Source organism: Mirounga leonina, unplaced genomic scaffold, assembly GCF_011800145.1.
Source record: "Mirounga leonina isolate KUSES-001 unplaced genomic scaffold, KU_Mleo_1.0 Mir_55, whole genome shotgun sequence".
In the NCBI taxonomy this organism is placed as follows: Eukaryota; Metazoa; Chordata; class Mammalia; order Carnivora; family Phocidae; genus Mirounga; species Mirounga leonina.
In genome coordinates this window covers 5890909-5904062 of record NW_023270816.1, presented here as the reverse complement: position 1 = coordinate 5904062, position 13154 = coordinate 5890909, and the positions used below count along the sequence as shown (strand labels likewise).

Here is a 13154-nt window from a genome sequence, read left to right as displayed (position 1 = left end):
AATGTCAGAAAGATATTAAGCAGAAAAATAGTTGAATGTAGAATTCCTCGTGCATGAATTTCGAAATGTTCCAAAATAATTAACTTTGTTTGGAACCAGTTAAGGCTAGGATATAAATTATAAATTTGCACATTGATAAAATCTAAACAGGGATATATTCCTAAAGCCAATTTTTTCTTTTGTTAAGCATGTGAACATCTGTGAGTTAAAGGATTAAATCAAAAGTATGAGAAAGATGTAAAAACCAACTGCTTTTGTTTAATAATCTAGTGATTTCTCTCTCTGTGGTGGCTGAACTTACTCTTCTTTACAGGTTTCCTTGAGGATGAGGGTGATTCTAGTTGTCTTTTGAACATCGCTGGTTTTCTTCTTTTATACAGTACAAAATGATGCTTAGATTCAAGCTGCAGATTCTACTGTGGGACACCAAAAGCCCAGGGTTGTAGGAGCCACCGGCTCTTACTCAAGTGAGGGAGGGGAGACGTGTGCTAGAGCTCATGGTCCATGACGGTCAAGCACAGAAGCACATGCTTATATAGGAGAGGAGTTCCAGAGAGACAGTTTTTACGATGAAAACACGGACATAGCAATACCACAGTTACTATAGGTTTCCGTGAGGATTATTGAGGAGAGACCCTTACTAATCACACACTTGAAAAACGTTAGCTACAACTGAGACTTTCTGGGGGTGGCTGTTCTTTGATTTTTCCAGGTTTTAAGTAACAGCCTCTCTGTCATCTCTCTATCTCTGTCCTCTTTCTCTCTGCCATCTCTACGTCTCTCTCCAGTTAACTGGAGGCTAGATACGATGGGCGAACTTAGGGCTTCTTTAATGAACCATAACTGAACGGTGTGCACGCACAGAGTCATTCTATAACCCCAAGGATATTCGATGCTGCTATACAGTAAAAACAGGAAGTCTGAATAAAAAAATACTTGAATAAGTATTTTCCATAAAGTAGAAATGCTGTTACTAAAGCTGTAAGTTTATTAGATCATAGGAGATTCACTTACTAACACCCAGCTTTTTAGTTTCCTGAAACTTGTCTCAAAGTCCCCATTAAGTCTTCTGCCATTCAGGTATTTTGGAATGGATATTAACTCACTCCATTATGAGCATTCTTAAGCTCCCATAACTCCAGGTGAAATCCTTTTTACTAAATATATTTAATATTCAGTATATAAGTAGGTCCTACTATTGAACGACAGCTAAAGACTTTCTGAGGATTCCATGATTTCCTGAGTAGTCTGCCTGATTCACCAGACTTTTAATAGCAATTTATGAATAATATAAAAAATAGTGATTCCAAACAAAGGAGTTGTATGTGGCAGGAACACTCAGTTTTTTTGTTTGATTTTTTTTTTCTTGTATGTACATGAGCAGATCATGTCACAAAATTTTCATGCAGTGTTCCACTAGATTGCTAACTTATTTACATGACTGTCAGGAATTAATTTCAAATGTTGATTTAACGCTGTGCATATGAGAAGTATGGAAATTTAAAGTCAGCAACATAAAAGAAAATTAGAATCCCATCTTTTCAGGAGGAATAAAAGGAAAATCACACTCCCAATGAACAAATATACATCCACTGCCTGCCAGAGATCACCACAACTTGCTAGTACCTTTGTTAGGGTAAAGCAGATTCAACTGAGCTCACCAGTGTTTCCAAAGCTTATAGAATAATTAAAACAAATAAATGCATCAGCACCTATATATTTATAATCAGCACTCACCATCAACTAAAGAGGTACAAATTATCGATTTTTCTTTTTTTAGAAATGAGAGAACATAGATTAAAACTCCCCAAGCCATATTTTAATAATATTGCTTTAAAAATTCATCTTAAATCAATTAATAAGACTGCAATTTTAACAGAAACTCTCTAAAGGTAGAATTACTACCAAGAGAAAGGACAAACTCAAAACCTACTAATGTATTCAAAAGACTATTAAAAAAAACTTTACAATTTAATTATTGGAAGATTATAGAACTGCTTCAGCACTTCTGTACTGAGTAAGTAAGCTGTACGTGTGAGGAGTAATAAATGAAATTGTTAATTTTACTGTTTCTCCGGGGAGTAGCAGGGGAAGAGTGGGAGTTATGCTATTTAGATCTCCAAATGGATCTTGGTTTATAAGCAATAATAAATCTTAAATGTGTTGCTAATTAACTCCACTTCAAACCACTCCCTTTTTTTAGGGCTTAAAAGACACTTGACTCCTGGGATCACTCACCATTCATATTCTTAAAGATGTTCAGGATGGGGAGGATTTGCCGGTAATAGGGCACCAAAGCTTCACCCACCATCTCAGCTGACACAACCAGATGCTGGAGGACTTTAAGGGTGACGCAGATGACCTGTCGGTTTCGAAGGTTCAAGGCATCTTCAAGGTAGGACAAGGAACAAACCGAAAATAAGAAGCATTAATTCCAACAATGGTAAGGTGAAGTCCACTTGTAGAACACTTAACTGAACTGTATGAGGTTAGCTGGATGAACCTTTATTACTATAGTTTTGAATGATGCCCGGTAGCCTTTAATGTTATAAACAAGATCTTGTTTGTTAATTATTTGTTCTTCCAATTTGTGCCCATCCCTCACCAACCCTAAGAAAGCCGCTCATCGTCCTTCACAGAAGAGGCTGGTGATGGACAAGATCCGTTAGCGTCGTTGGGGTAAAAGGGCCCCATGAAGGCCGACAGACAAATTTCTATGCAACAGTCCTTTCCAGTTAACAACCTATGTGATCCTTAAAACCATTACCACGAAACAAACATTTATTTGGGAAGGGAGAACTGGGTGTGGTGTGTGTGAGAAGAAACTACAGGCTGTAACAAACTCCGACAAGGTTCTTGGTAGAAGTGAACATGAAGCGACTATATTTAGACTCTCAAGAACGCAGGAAAGAAAAGCAACAGTTTTAAAGCTCAGAACTTCAGAAGGAATCAACAGTAAATAAGAGACCCAAAGAATGCAAAATGGTTTTAAAGAACAATTCTAAATGCACAGTAACAAGCTACACTAGAGAGATTGGATGGAAACAGTAAGTTACCTGGTTGTCCCCCCACTTGCTGGGTCTGGAAGGTATCATTCGTTCCAGTGGGGAAAGCAGAGGACTAGGGACCAGAATGCTGGTAATTGGATGTATGAACTTGCCAACTCCCCTATGTGGTCTCAGTTTCCCCAATCATGGGAATGTATTATTTATTTTCTAAAATGACTAAAAGTTCCAAGACTTAAATAGAAGGGCTATATAAGGCATGTATCATAGAACGTCAGAGGTGGTGACAAACTGATGCCCCCAGACTATTCCAAAAGAAAGTCAAAGGCTCTTATCTGTAAGATGTTCCATCTTCTAAAGAAAAGATTGGCTATGATTAACCTATGTGTCATTTATGGAAGGACAAAAGGAGCCAGGCTACCAAAAGGGATGACACCATGGCCAATATATGTGATGCAGTCCTGACATTATTCTTGAACTGTAGCTCACATTTCTAATAGCCGGGATCTTCTAGCACCTCAAATTCAGTGTGTTCCAAAGATAAGTTTCCTCCATAAACTTTCTATTTTTCCTACATTCCCCATATTAGCAATGATACAACCAGATTCCTAGCCTCCCAGGGTCAAAAGTGTTGAGTATCTCATATATTTATTGAATACTCTACTGAAAGTGAAAACCAGAATGGTTGTATGGGTACAGAATCGTGAGTGTATCAGTTGTTCATCCTTGCATGACTGACTGGCAATTGCAGCTCATTGCCACCTCCCAGCATCATGAGAAAATATTCTATCGCATATCACTAGCCCAGAAAGAAATTCAAAATTCAAAGTTCAGTTTCTACTGAATGCATTTGGCTTTTTTAAAGTTGAAAAATCCTAAATCAAACAATTTTAAGTTGAAGACCGTCTGTAAACACAAATGTGGTGAATGGAGATGGCTCAGCTTTAACTCCAGGAACCAATCTAAACATAACTATGGAATTTCAGTTGTATGATGGCTCATTACCACAGAATTTAGACACACTGCAGGCCATACCCTATTCTGAAAACAACTAGAAATAGAAGGCTATGATTTAGCCTAAAAGTTGTAGTAATAAGATACTCAAAAGCAAAGTGCCTGAGGGAAGTTTCTGGAAAGGGCGAAGGGCAGGTATAGGATCTCACAGACAGAAGTGGGGGCTCTTTTTCTGGTTTTGTCCAATCCAAAATGTTTTGGTTTTTCAGGTAACCAAGTACTGAACCCTGCCTCCTGACCCAGCTCAGTTTAACAAAAGAGAACTTGGGAACCAGCAGAAATGTTGCTATGAGGATTATGGGCAGTAAACACTCTTTCAAAATGTCTACCAATGAAGCTAAACATGTTAAGAAAGATAGGGTATTTAAACAGCAAATCTAAAGGGGCATCCAGCCCAGTGGATAGAGTAAAGAAGGCTCTTAGACACAGGGACAGACTCGAGGGATGAGTAGTGGTTATTTAGGTGAAGAGTATTCCAGGAGAGGGAAGAGCATGCTAGAGGCTGTCTCCTCTTAGATAAAAAGAGTCCTCCTACAAGGTTGACTCCAGCTCATAGGGATAAAGTTCTGCTTAGCAGTGTGGGAACAAAACTCCAGATAGCATAGAAACAGTTTTCTAAATAGTTTTATCATTGTGTAGAGTCCATCTGACAATTGCAGGAAAGATTTTCATAGCCATAATGGCTATAGAATACTGGCTTTCTCACAGTTTTCTTCTTTTAGAAAATGCATACCAATGCTTGCAATAAGCCTAGAATATGCTCATTTACTACCAATGTTAGAGTTCGCCATATAGAATATATTGATTATGGAGTAAAGTTTTTGTATCTATGAGTAATAATAACATCAAACTTTTGTTGATTAGGTTTATGCCTGTCTGTATAGATAATTGATCACATGGAAATAAACTAACAATCTCTCTCACCATGGATGGTAATAACAGCTATCAGGAAATAATTATTTCATTTTACTGCAAACTTGATTGAATTAACATGTTTGTGATAAATGTTATTGGATTGACAATGACTGACAAGTAAGATGTGTAAACCATTACTCTTAATGGCATCTAAAATGGAACTCTGAGTCTCCTAAATGACCAGGGAATAGATCTAAAACCTCTGCACTCACTGTGAAATAAAGCCAGGGTATGCACTATAAAAGCCCCTGAACATCATCCAAGAGGGATTTTTTTTTTTTATGTTGCCCCTTTCCACTTCAGTTCCTCTATTTTTCTTCCTCATTCTTGAGGAATTAAGATATACCATTAAGTTGGAAGTCTTTTTGTTCTTACCATCCCAATGGAATTAAATAAAAAAGGGCTTTTTTTTTTTTTTTGGAAACAAAGTTCTTTTCCTTTGAAAAAGTATGTTAACAGATATAAAGAATATGATTCTGTAGCTTGAAAGAGCAGAAATGTGTTTATTCTTGTCTTGATAGGCCTGAAAGCTATTGTCAACACATAAGTGAGGACTTTGAACTCAAGATTTAAGATTTTGAAAAGGGTCTGATATGAGATATCTACTGACATTATAGATCAGCCAGTGGAACCTTTCTATTCAGAAAAATTGGATTTCTATTGTACTGCTTACTTCCTTCAAGTATAATCAACAAGATAGAGCTTCCAGATATATAGAAATTGCTGAAGAATAAGGAAAAAAAATAATTTAAAGTCAAAGTGGTAAAACTTATTCATCTTAGATGGTTATAAGTTACATGTATGATTTTTCTCAAGCATAAAATCCATTATTGCTGTAATTTTTGCAAAGTGTGAACATTTTCTACCATTAGATATGATTCACTACCGGGGAATCAGGAAAAATGGAAATATTTCTACTTCTTTTAAAACTGGAAACACCAAACAAAATGCAAAAGCAAACAATAAAGTCTAAAAAATATTTTTGACATATGCTATAAATGTTAATATCCTTGATATACAAATAGCTATCACAAACCAATAAGATTGAGTTTGCTAATTTAAAAATGGGCAAGGACATTATATGTTAATAATAAAAAAGAGTATAAAGTTAAAAACAATGGGCAAGGAATATGAATAGATAATATACAAATTAATAAAAATAATTAATACTCCAGAATGTTCAGCTTCATTAGTAATCAAAATAATACTACTTTATAATTTTGAAAATCATTTAACAAAAAGTTTTTGAAAATTTAATACTCAGTGTGGACACAGGTTTAGGAAAAGAGGCACTCTCATAGATACTGTATTATAAACCATCACAATCTTTCTATAGCAATATAGTAGTCCCCCCCGACCCCTTATCCATGGGGGATATGTTCCACGACCCCCAGTAAATGCTTGTAATATCAGATAGTACCAAAGCCCACATAGGCCATGTTTTTTCCTATACATACATTCTTATCATAAAGTTTAATTTATAAATTAGGTACAATAAGAAATTATAACTAATAGCACAATTATAACAATATACTGTAATAAAAGTTACGTGAATGTGGTCTCTCTCCCTCTTTATCTTATTGTACTATACTCACCCTTCTTGTGGTAATGAGAGAGGGCAAAATGCCTATGTGATGAGATAAAGTGAGAGGAATGATGTAGGAATTGTGACATAACATTAGGCTAGTATTGACCTTCTGACATATGCCAGAAGGAGGATCATCTGCTTCTGGATTGCAGCTGACCATGGGAAACTGAAACCAAGGAAAGCAAAACCATGGATAAAAGTGTGTGTGTGTGCTGGGGCCGGGGGGGTGGGCATTACTGTATGTGTATAGTATTTGATCCAGCTATTGCGCTTCTGGGCATTTAGTCTAAGGAAGTATGCACCTGTGCAGAAAGAGTCACAGGGAAGGATGTGATAGATAATATTTATAATTAGAAACAATCTAAATGTTCCAAAAACAATGGATTAAGTAAATTCAGGTATACCTATATAATGGAAAATTACAAAGTTACCAAAGTCATCTAATAGAAAAATATTTTTTAAAAAATAGGAAAATGTTTATAAGATACAGGTGAGGAAAAAAGTAGGTTATAAAGCTATGATCTCATTTTGTAGAATAGAATGTAAACAGAAATTTATATACTCAGGCGCTAACAGTAGAGACTATCTTTTCTGTAGGCATACGTACACATAGGATTTTATTCCATTAAAAAGACATACTTTTTTATACTGCTTAAAAAATATTCAGCATATTTACCTAAAAATATTCTTCATGATGACTTCGTATATTTTAATTTAGTGGAATGTAGAACTCTCTCCTTATGCGTTCTCAGTATTTTCTTGATTATTCTTAACCATTTATATCTTGAGACAAACTTTAAAATAATTTGGTGAGCTTAAAAAATATGCTTGAGACTGATAAAAATTTTAATAAGTTTAGAGATTATTTGGGGTGAAATTTACATCTTTACTACTGAATCTTTCCATTAGAAACATGTATCTCTTCAATTTTCCTTGTCATCTTTAACCTCCTCAGGAAAGCTTTACAGTATTTTTCATTTAGATTCTGCATAATTTGTTAGGTTTACTCAAAGGAATTTTATACTTTGATACTATTTGTCTAAGACCATTTTATCCCAATATGCATTCTAAAAATTCTTCATAACACATACATAAAAACATTATTTTTATATATTTATTTACTGGTGAACTTAATTCTTGAGTGAATTCAGTGGGGTTCTAAAAGTAAATATATTATCACAAACATTGCTAAATTGATCTTAACTTTCTAGTATTTATTTTTGGTCATATGTCAGAGGCCAGAATTTCTAAAAGAAAATACAGTATTATAATGCTGAGAGTAGACATTTAAGACTTTGAATCATTCTCATTTATTTATCTTAAATGATTATTATTTTTATTGTATAAAATATGTATAATATAAAATGTCATTTGACCATTTGCTAGTGTGCAATTCTGTGGCATGAATTACATTCACAAAATTGTGCAACCATCACTACTACCTATTTCCAAAACTTTTTCATGACCCAAAACAGCCCCTAGTAACCTCTCATCTACTTGCTTGCTATCTCCAAGAATTTGCCTATTAGAGAAATCTTAATGATGTATCTTAAGTATTTTTTTAAAGTTAAAATATTTTATAAATATTTAAGATTGTTTGGTCTAACATATTAGTTGAATTGGATTGCAATGGACATAAATTTTGCTGGTCAAGGGGCGCTAATCATGTAATTCATTAATTTACAAAATATATGAATTCACAATATGTTTTCAAACTAAATGTAGGTTTCAAAATTGTAGAAATTTTTCTCTTCCCAAACAGAATTCAACTGCTAAATAAATGTGATATGGCTGAGTTCTCATATTCTTGGGCAATTAATGCATCAGAGACTTAGCTCAGCTATTACGGGCATCCAGGAAACTTATGATAAAGGCTACAATTTTGTCTTTAATTCATTGTTTTCCAGTAAGTGTTATGTTAACAATAAAAGCATCAATGTTTCTCTCCTCCCATGCAGAAAGGAAAAACTACCTTTATACAAAATGCAGATTTTCTTTCAAAGCTTTGTTATTAGAAGTAGTTAATTTTTATACTTTCTCAATTGACAAGAATATATTCTGACTTTAGGACCATAGAACACAACTTAGCATTTGGTGAGTGTTTGGCTTTTCTTTCCCTTAAATACTTAGTTTTAAAGACTGATACATAATTAATAATTTTTTTAATAAATGAAAGTATTCATTACCAAAATGGTCTCAACAATAGAGTCCCTAGCATGATCGAGGTTACACTCACAACTTTGCAGACATAAAAGAAACCTGAATAACAATGTAATCCCACACACTCCTCAGGCTTGTTGTAGCCAAGGTTGGGGCTTTGCAGGTTTTCATACAACCTGAACACCTCTAACAGTAACAAAGAATAAATTTACCCATACTCTGCTTTGTCAGAAAGCATGCAGGGTTTGTCTCTTTGCACCTTGCTCCCCTGTCCCTAGACTGCTGGCTCCGTTCAGCAGGAAGGAGTGGGCCACAGATGGACTGATGACCCAAGCAAGGAGCTGGCCAGCCCTGACTCCATTCTCAGAATAAGACCAAATCACGATCTGCTGTAACAAGCAGGCACTTCTGAGAATTACGGTTACATTTCTTCCTCTGGTGGAGGAAAGGTTTCTAAATTTGCCCCAACTTTAAGACAGTGGAAGTAGTCGACTATAAAGAAGGCTATGACACAAAACCAGGAAGCTGAGAGTTGTGGCACTGTACAGAAGGTAGATGAACACCCATTTCCAAGAAGGAGCCCCCCTTTGAAGAACTGCACACTGCTAAGTTTGGCATCAGTATGTGGTACAATTCTGGAATTGATTATTTAAGCAAGTTATTTGAGAACTCCCAAGAAAATAGTAGTGATTATTACCAGCCAGAGTGAGTTCTCTGAAATGTCAGGCCAAGCTTACTTCATGTATTCTGATAAGTTTACTCATAAAGGAGATCATAGACAGACTATCAGCAAGGCATCTGGCAAGACCTCCCTTGTAGGCAAGGCACAGAAATGGCTGAGTTAGGCTTTTCTTTTTTTTTTTTTCCCTCCTGTGTGAGCAACTGAATCCAAGCAATATGCCTTGATGATTTGGTCCTACTGTAATACCACCAAGGTCTCTACTTGATCTAATCCATTTCCATCTAACATTTTTATTGTAACTTTGATGAGAGTTATAGAATCCAAATCTATTAATTTTTCAATGACCCAAAGTTAGGAAGTCTGCAGAGCTATGAACATGAAGGAACACCAAGAAGGCAAAAATGATAATTTACTATTATTACCACCTTGACTTGGCACTGTGCTAAACATTCTACTCATGTGATTGGCTAATTCTTACATCATTTCTGGGCAGTAGGTTTTATAATCCCCTGGGAGAAATGACATAATTCATTTGCCAAAACCACACAGCTAGTTAATGGCAGGCTGGGGTCTGGTTTGCATGAGCTCAAGCCCTGTGCTCAGGGTGGTTAGACCCTACTTCCTCCCAACATCTCACCAAGCCCCGGTAGAAATGGAGCCAGACTTGGAACATGTTCAGGAGAAATGTTCAGAGCTGGAGATGCAGACTCATCTCCTGAGCTCAAGGAGTTGGACTAATCTGCACAAAATGGTAAAGCCTGTGGTAGAAGCAAGGGACAGGTCCCTTTCCAGTGGCCACACTAATTCTCAAAAAGGACAGAGAGGTGTGGTCTTTAGCATCAGCTACTGAAAGACCACAAGATGGAGGTGACTTCCTGATAAAATGGATATTTTAAGCTATAAGATTCCAGATTCCATTTCCCTCTATAGATATGGGTTCTCATTTGGGAATCTGAATTGGTCAGTACAGGCTAGGTTTGCTGCAGCAATAGATTAACCCTATGGGCTCATTGGCTTCACATGGAAAAGGACCATTTCACATTCATGGTAGATATCCAATTCAGGTTAACACAGGGTGGGGAGAAGAGAGAGTAGGAGGACAGTGCATTGGCTCTGAAAAGCTTAGTTTGGAGGGAACACACACCTCTTCCATTCACAGCCCATTGGCAGACTTAGTCCCATGCTTCCACAGAACTGCATAACAGAAGTGCTGGGGAGCTGTTAGATATTTGGTGCTCCGTAAATGTCTCTGACATAGAATTCATGTTATTTGGGGAAACTAACTTCTCCTTTCCCCTAACCAGTACTATGATTGCATGACCTAGGTTAATCCAGTCAGTGTGTTCCATCCCCTTGATAACAGTTCAAGGCTGGGCATGTGCCCCTAGGTGGTATAATAAATTCAGGGGCAATGACACTTTCGCTTTCTTACAGGTATACGTAAGTAAGTAAGCAAGCATGTAGTCCCTGGATCTACTTGGAACATTCAGAGGCCAAGAAGGGAGCCAGCTTTAAGATGATCTTGCATAAAACAAAGCAGAAAGTGACAGTGGTGAGCCACCAGATTAAACCATGCTTGAAATGAGACCCATCTCTGGATTGTTCAGTTATGTGAGTCATCAAGCAAACCTGACTGACAATTTGAATTTTTTTTTTATTTGGTAATCAAAATAATCTTAATACACCTCTTTTCCATATTTTCAGAATTAGGTATTTTCTTTTTAAGTTAAACATCATGACTTTTTTATAGTTATTATTGCTTTAAAAATCATTTAACTGGGCAATTTCAAGGTATATAAGTAAAATTATTAGATCATAAATAAAGAGTAATGCATTTCAGTCGTACTTGTTCCTTTCTAATTAAGTAGAATTCTCAAAACAATTTTTTATATTGTGATATGGATTCTCATGTTTTATCCTTACTTGGTATACTTTTTCCATTGAGTATTAACAAGAATATCTTGCTTTTTAAAACGTTATTGCTACTTAAATATTAAGTTTCTTTAGCTGTGTCTGTGCATGTTTATCCTTTATAGCTGGGTGACCTCAACTCATTAAAGCTCTCCTAATGAGGCCACTGTCTTATGTGCTGTCTATTTGTAGATCAGATATTTCTGTAATTCTTTAGCAGCTGGAGTCAACTTGGCTCCTAGTAGACCATCTCACAAATGTAGGTTTCTGCTTATAAACAAAAAGAATCACATGAGAGAATGTAAGATGAATAAACAAAAAATTACTCTCACCACTTACATAATTTCTCTTGTAAATAGAAAGCATTATGTCATTATATTCTTTATGTTCTTTGAGATTAGGGATTCTTACAAAATAGTTTTTGTATGATATACATTATAGTGGCAAGCCCAAATGGCCACTTCACACTTTTGACTATGACACCTATACAGATTTTCATACTGTTGACAGTTATGCACCTGATCAAATTAATTTTGCAAGTATTTTGATGAATTGATGATGTACTAGTAAGCCCATTAGATGATGTTGGGAATATATTACTTACTAAGATTATATTCTAAGTGACACAACAAAGGAAGATACAAAATTCTGTGGGGGAGGGAAAATGGGGTGGGTAGAGGGCTGGAGTTTAGGATAAGCAGGGAGAGAAGAAACAGAAGAGGCTTCAAAGAACAATTCCTATTTGAGCTGAGCTTTGAAGGTCCCTTACCACTGAGACCCTGGGGGATGTGAGAGAGGGCATTCTTAAAAGAAAGCAAAGGTACAGAATTAGAAAAGAAATTTTATAGCACATTTAGTTTGGCTATAGCTAACAGGGCACACAAAGGGAAATATAGTTGACCTTTGAACAACACTAACTGCAAGTGTCTACTTATATGCAGATTTTTTCAATCAATACAGTACAGTACTATATTTTCTCTTATGATTTTCTTTTTTTTTTTTTTAAAGATTTTATTTATTTACTTGAGACAGAGAGAATGAGAGAGAGAGAGCACACGAGAGGGAGGAGGGTCAGAGGGAGAAGCAGACTCCGTGCTGAGCAGGGAGCCCGATGCGGGACTCGATCCCGGGACTCCAGGATCATGACCTGAGCCGAAGGCAGTCGCTTAACCAACTGAGCCACCCAGGCGCCCCCTTATGATTTTCTTAATAACATTTTTCCCTAGCTTACTTTATTATAAGAATATAAAATCCTTAGAGCATACAAAATATGTGTTAATCGAGGGTTTATGCTATCAATAAGACTTCCAGTCAACAGTAGACTATTAGTAGTTAAGTTTTGAGGGAGTCAAAGCTTATACCAAGATTTTCAACTATGCAGGGGGTTGGCGCCTCTAAACTCTGCATTGTTCAGGGGTCAACTGTAATAAGAGATAAGGTCAAAAACAATTTGCAGCCAGACATTTAAAAGGAATCCTTGAAGGTCATGCCAAAGAATTTAAAGTAGGCTGAAAGTAGAGAGGAGTCTGTCCTTGAAAGAGGGAAGTGTATCAGTTAAGATTTGTGAATTGAAAACTTTGTGCCTCTAATAGCTAAGGTATGTGGCCTGGGGCACAAGATAGTAGCAGGAATACTGGCTTGAGATGTCAAAGGTGAGACTTTTGGGATGGCACAGCAGGTAGAAAGTTAGTGTGTGGGGGGGGGTAATCCTGGAAGAAAGAGCCCCAAAGAGCAGGTAAACTAAAAACCTGCAAGAAAGCCCAGCTTTAGCTAACCCCTAAGGGTTATACACATGCAAGAGATCCCAGCAGGCCCAGATGATGAGCCAGAGCTAAGAGATGGAAGAACTCTGATTGCTGTCTACCACAGGGAGACAAAG

At 36.4% G+C, this 13154-nt stretch overlaps 1 protein-coding gene and 1 long non-coding RNA gene across 2 annotated transcripts in view; one reads left to right on the top strand and one right to left on the bottom strand.

Annotated features, from left to right (window-relative positions):
• Positions 1-2766, top strand: part of LOC118001959 — a 49285-nt gene extending 46519 nt beyond the window's left edge. Inside the window, exon 3 of the long non-coding RNA XR_004676897.1 lies at positions 2204-2766. This is a non-coding gene — a long non-coding RNA (uncharacterized LOC118001959). The remainder of the gene's footprint in view (positions 1-2203) is intronic.
• The window catches only part of LOC118001957 (parkin coregulated gene protein), a 321863-nt gene continuing 310915 nt past the window's right edge, over positions 2207-13154 (bottom strand). The window contains exon 4 of the mRNA XM_034992154.1: positions 2207-2388. Coding sequence (XP_034848045.1) covers positions 2231-2388 — 158 coding nt within the window. The 3' untranslated portion in view covers positions 2207-2230. The remainder of the gene's footprint in view (positions 2389-13154) is intronic.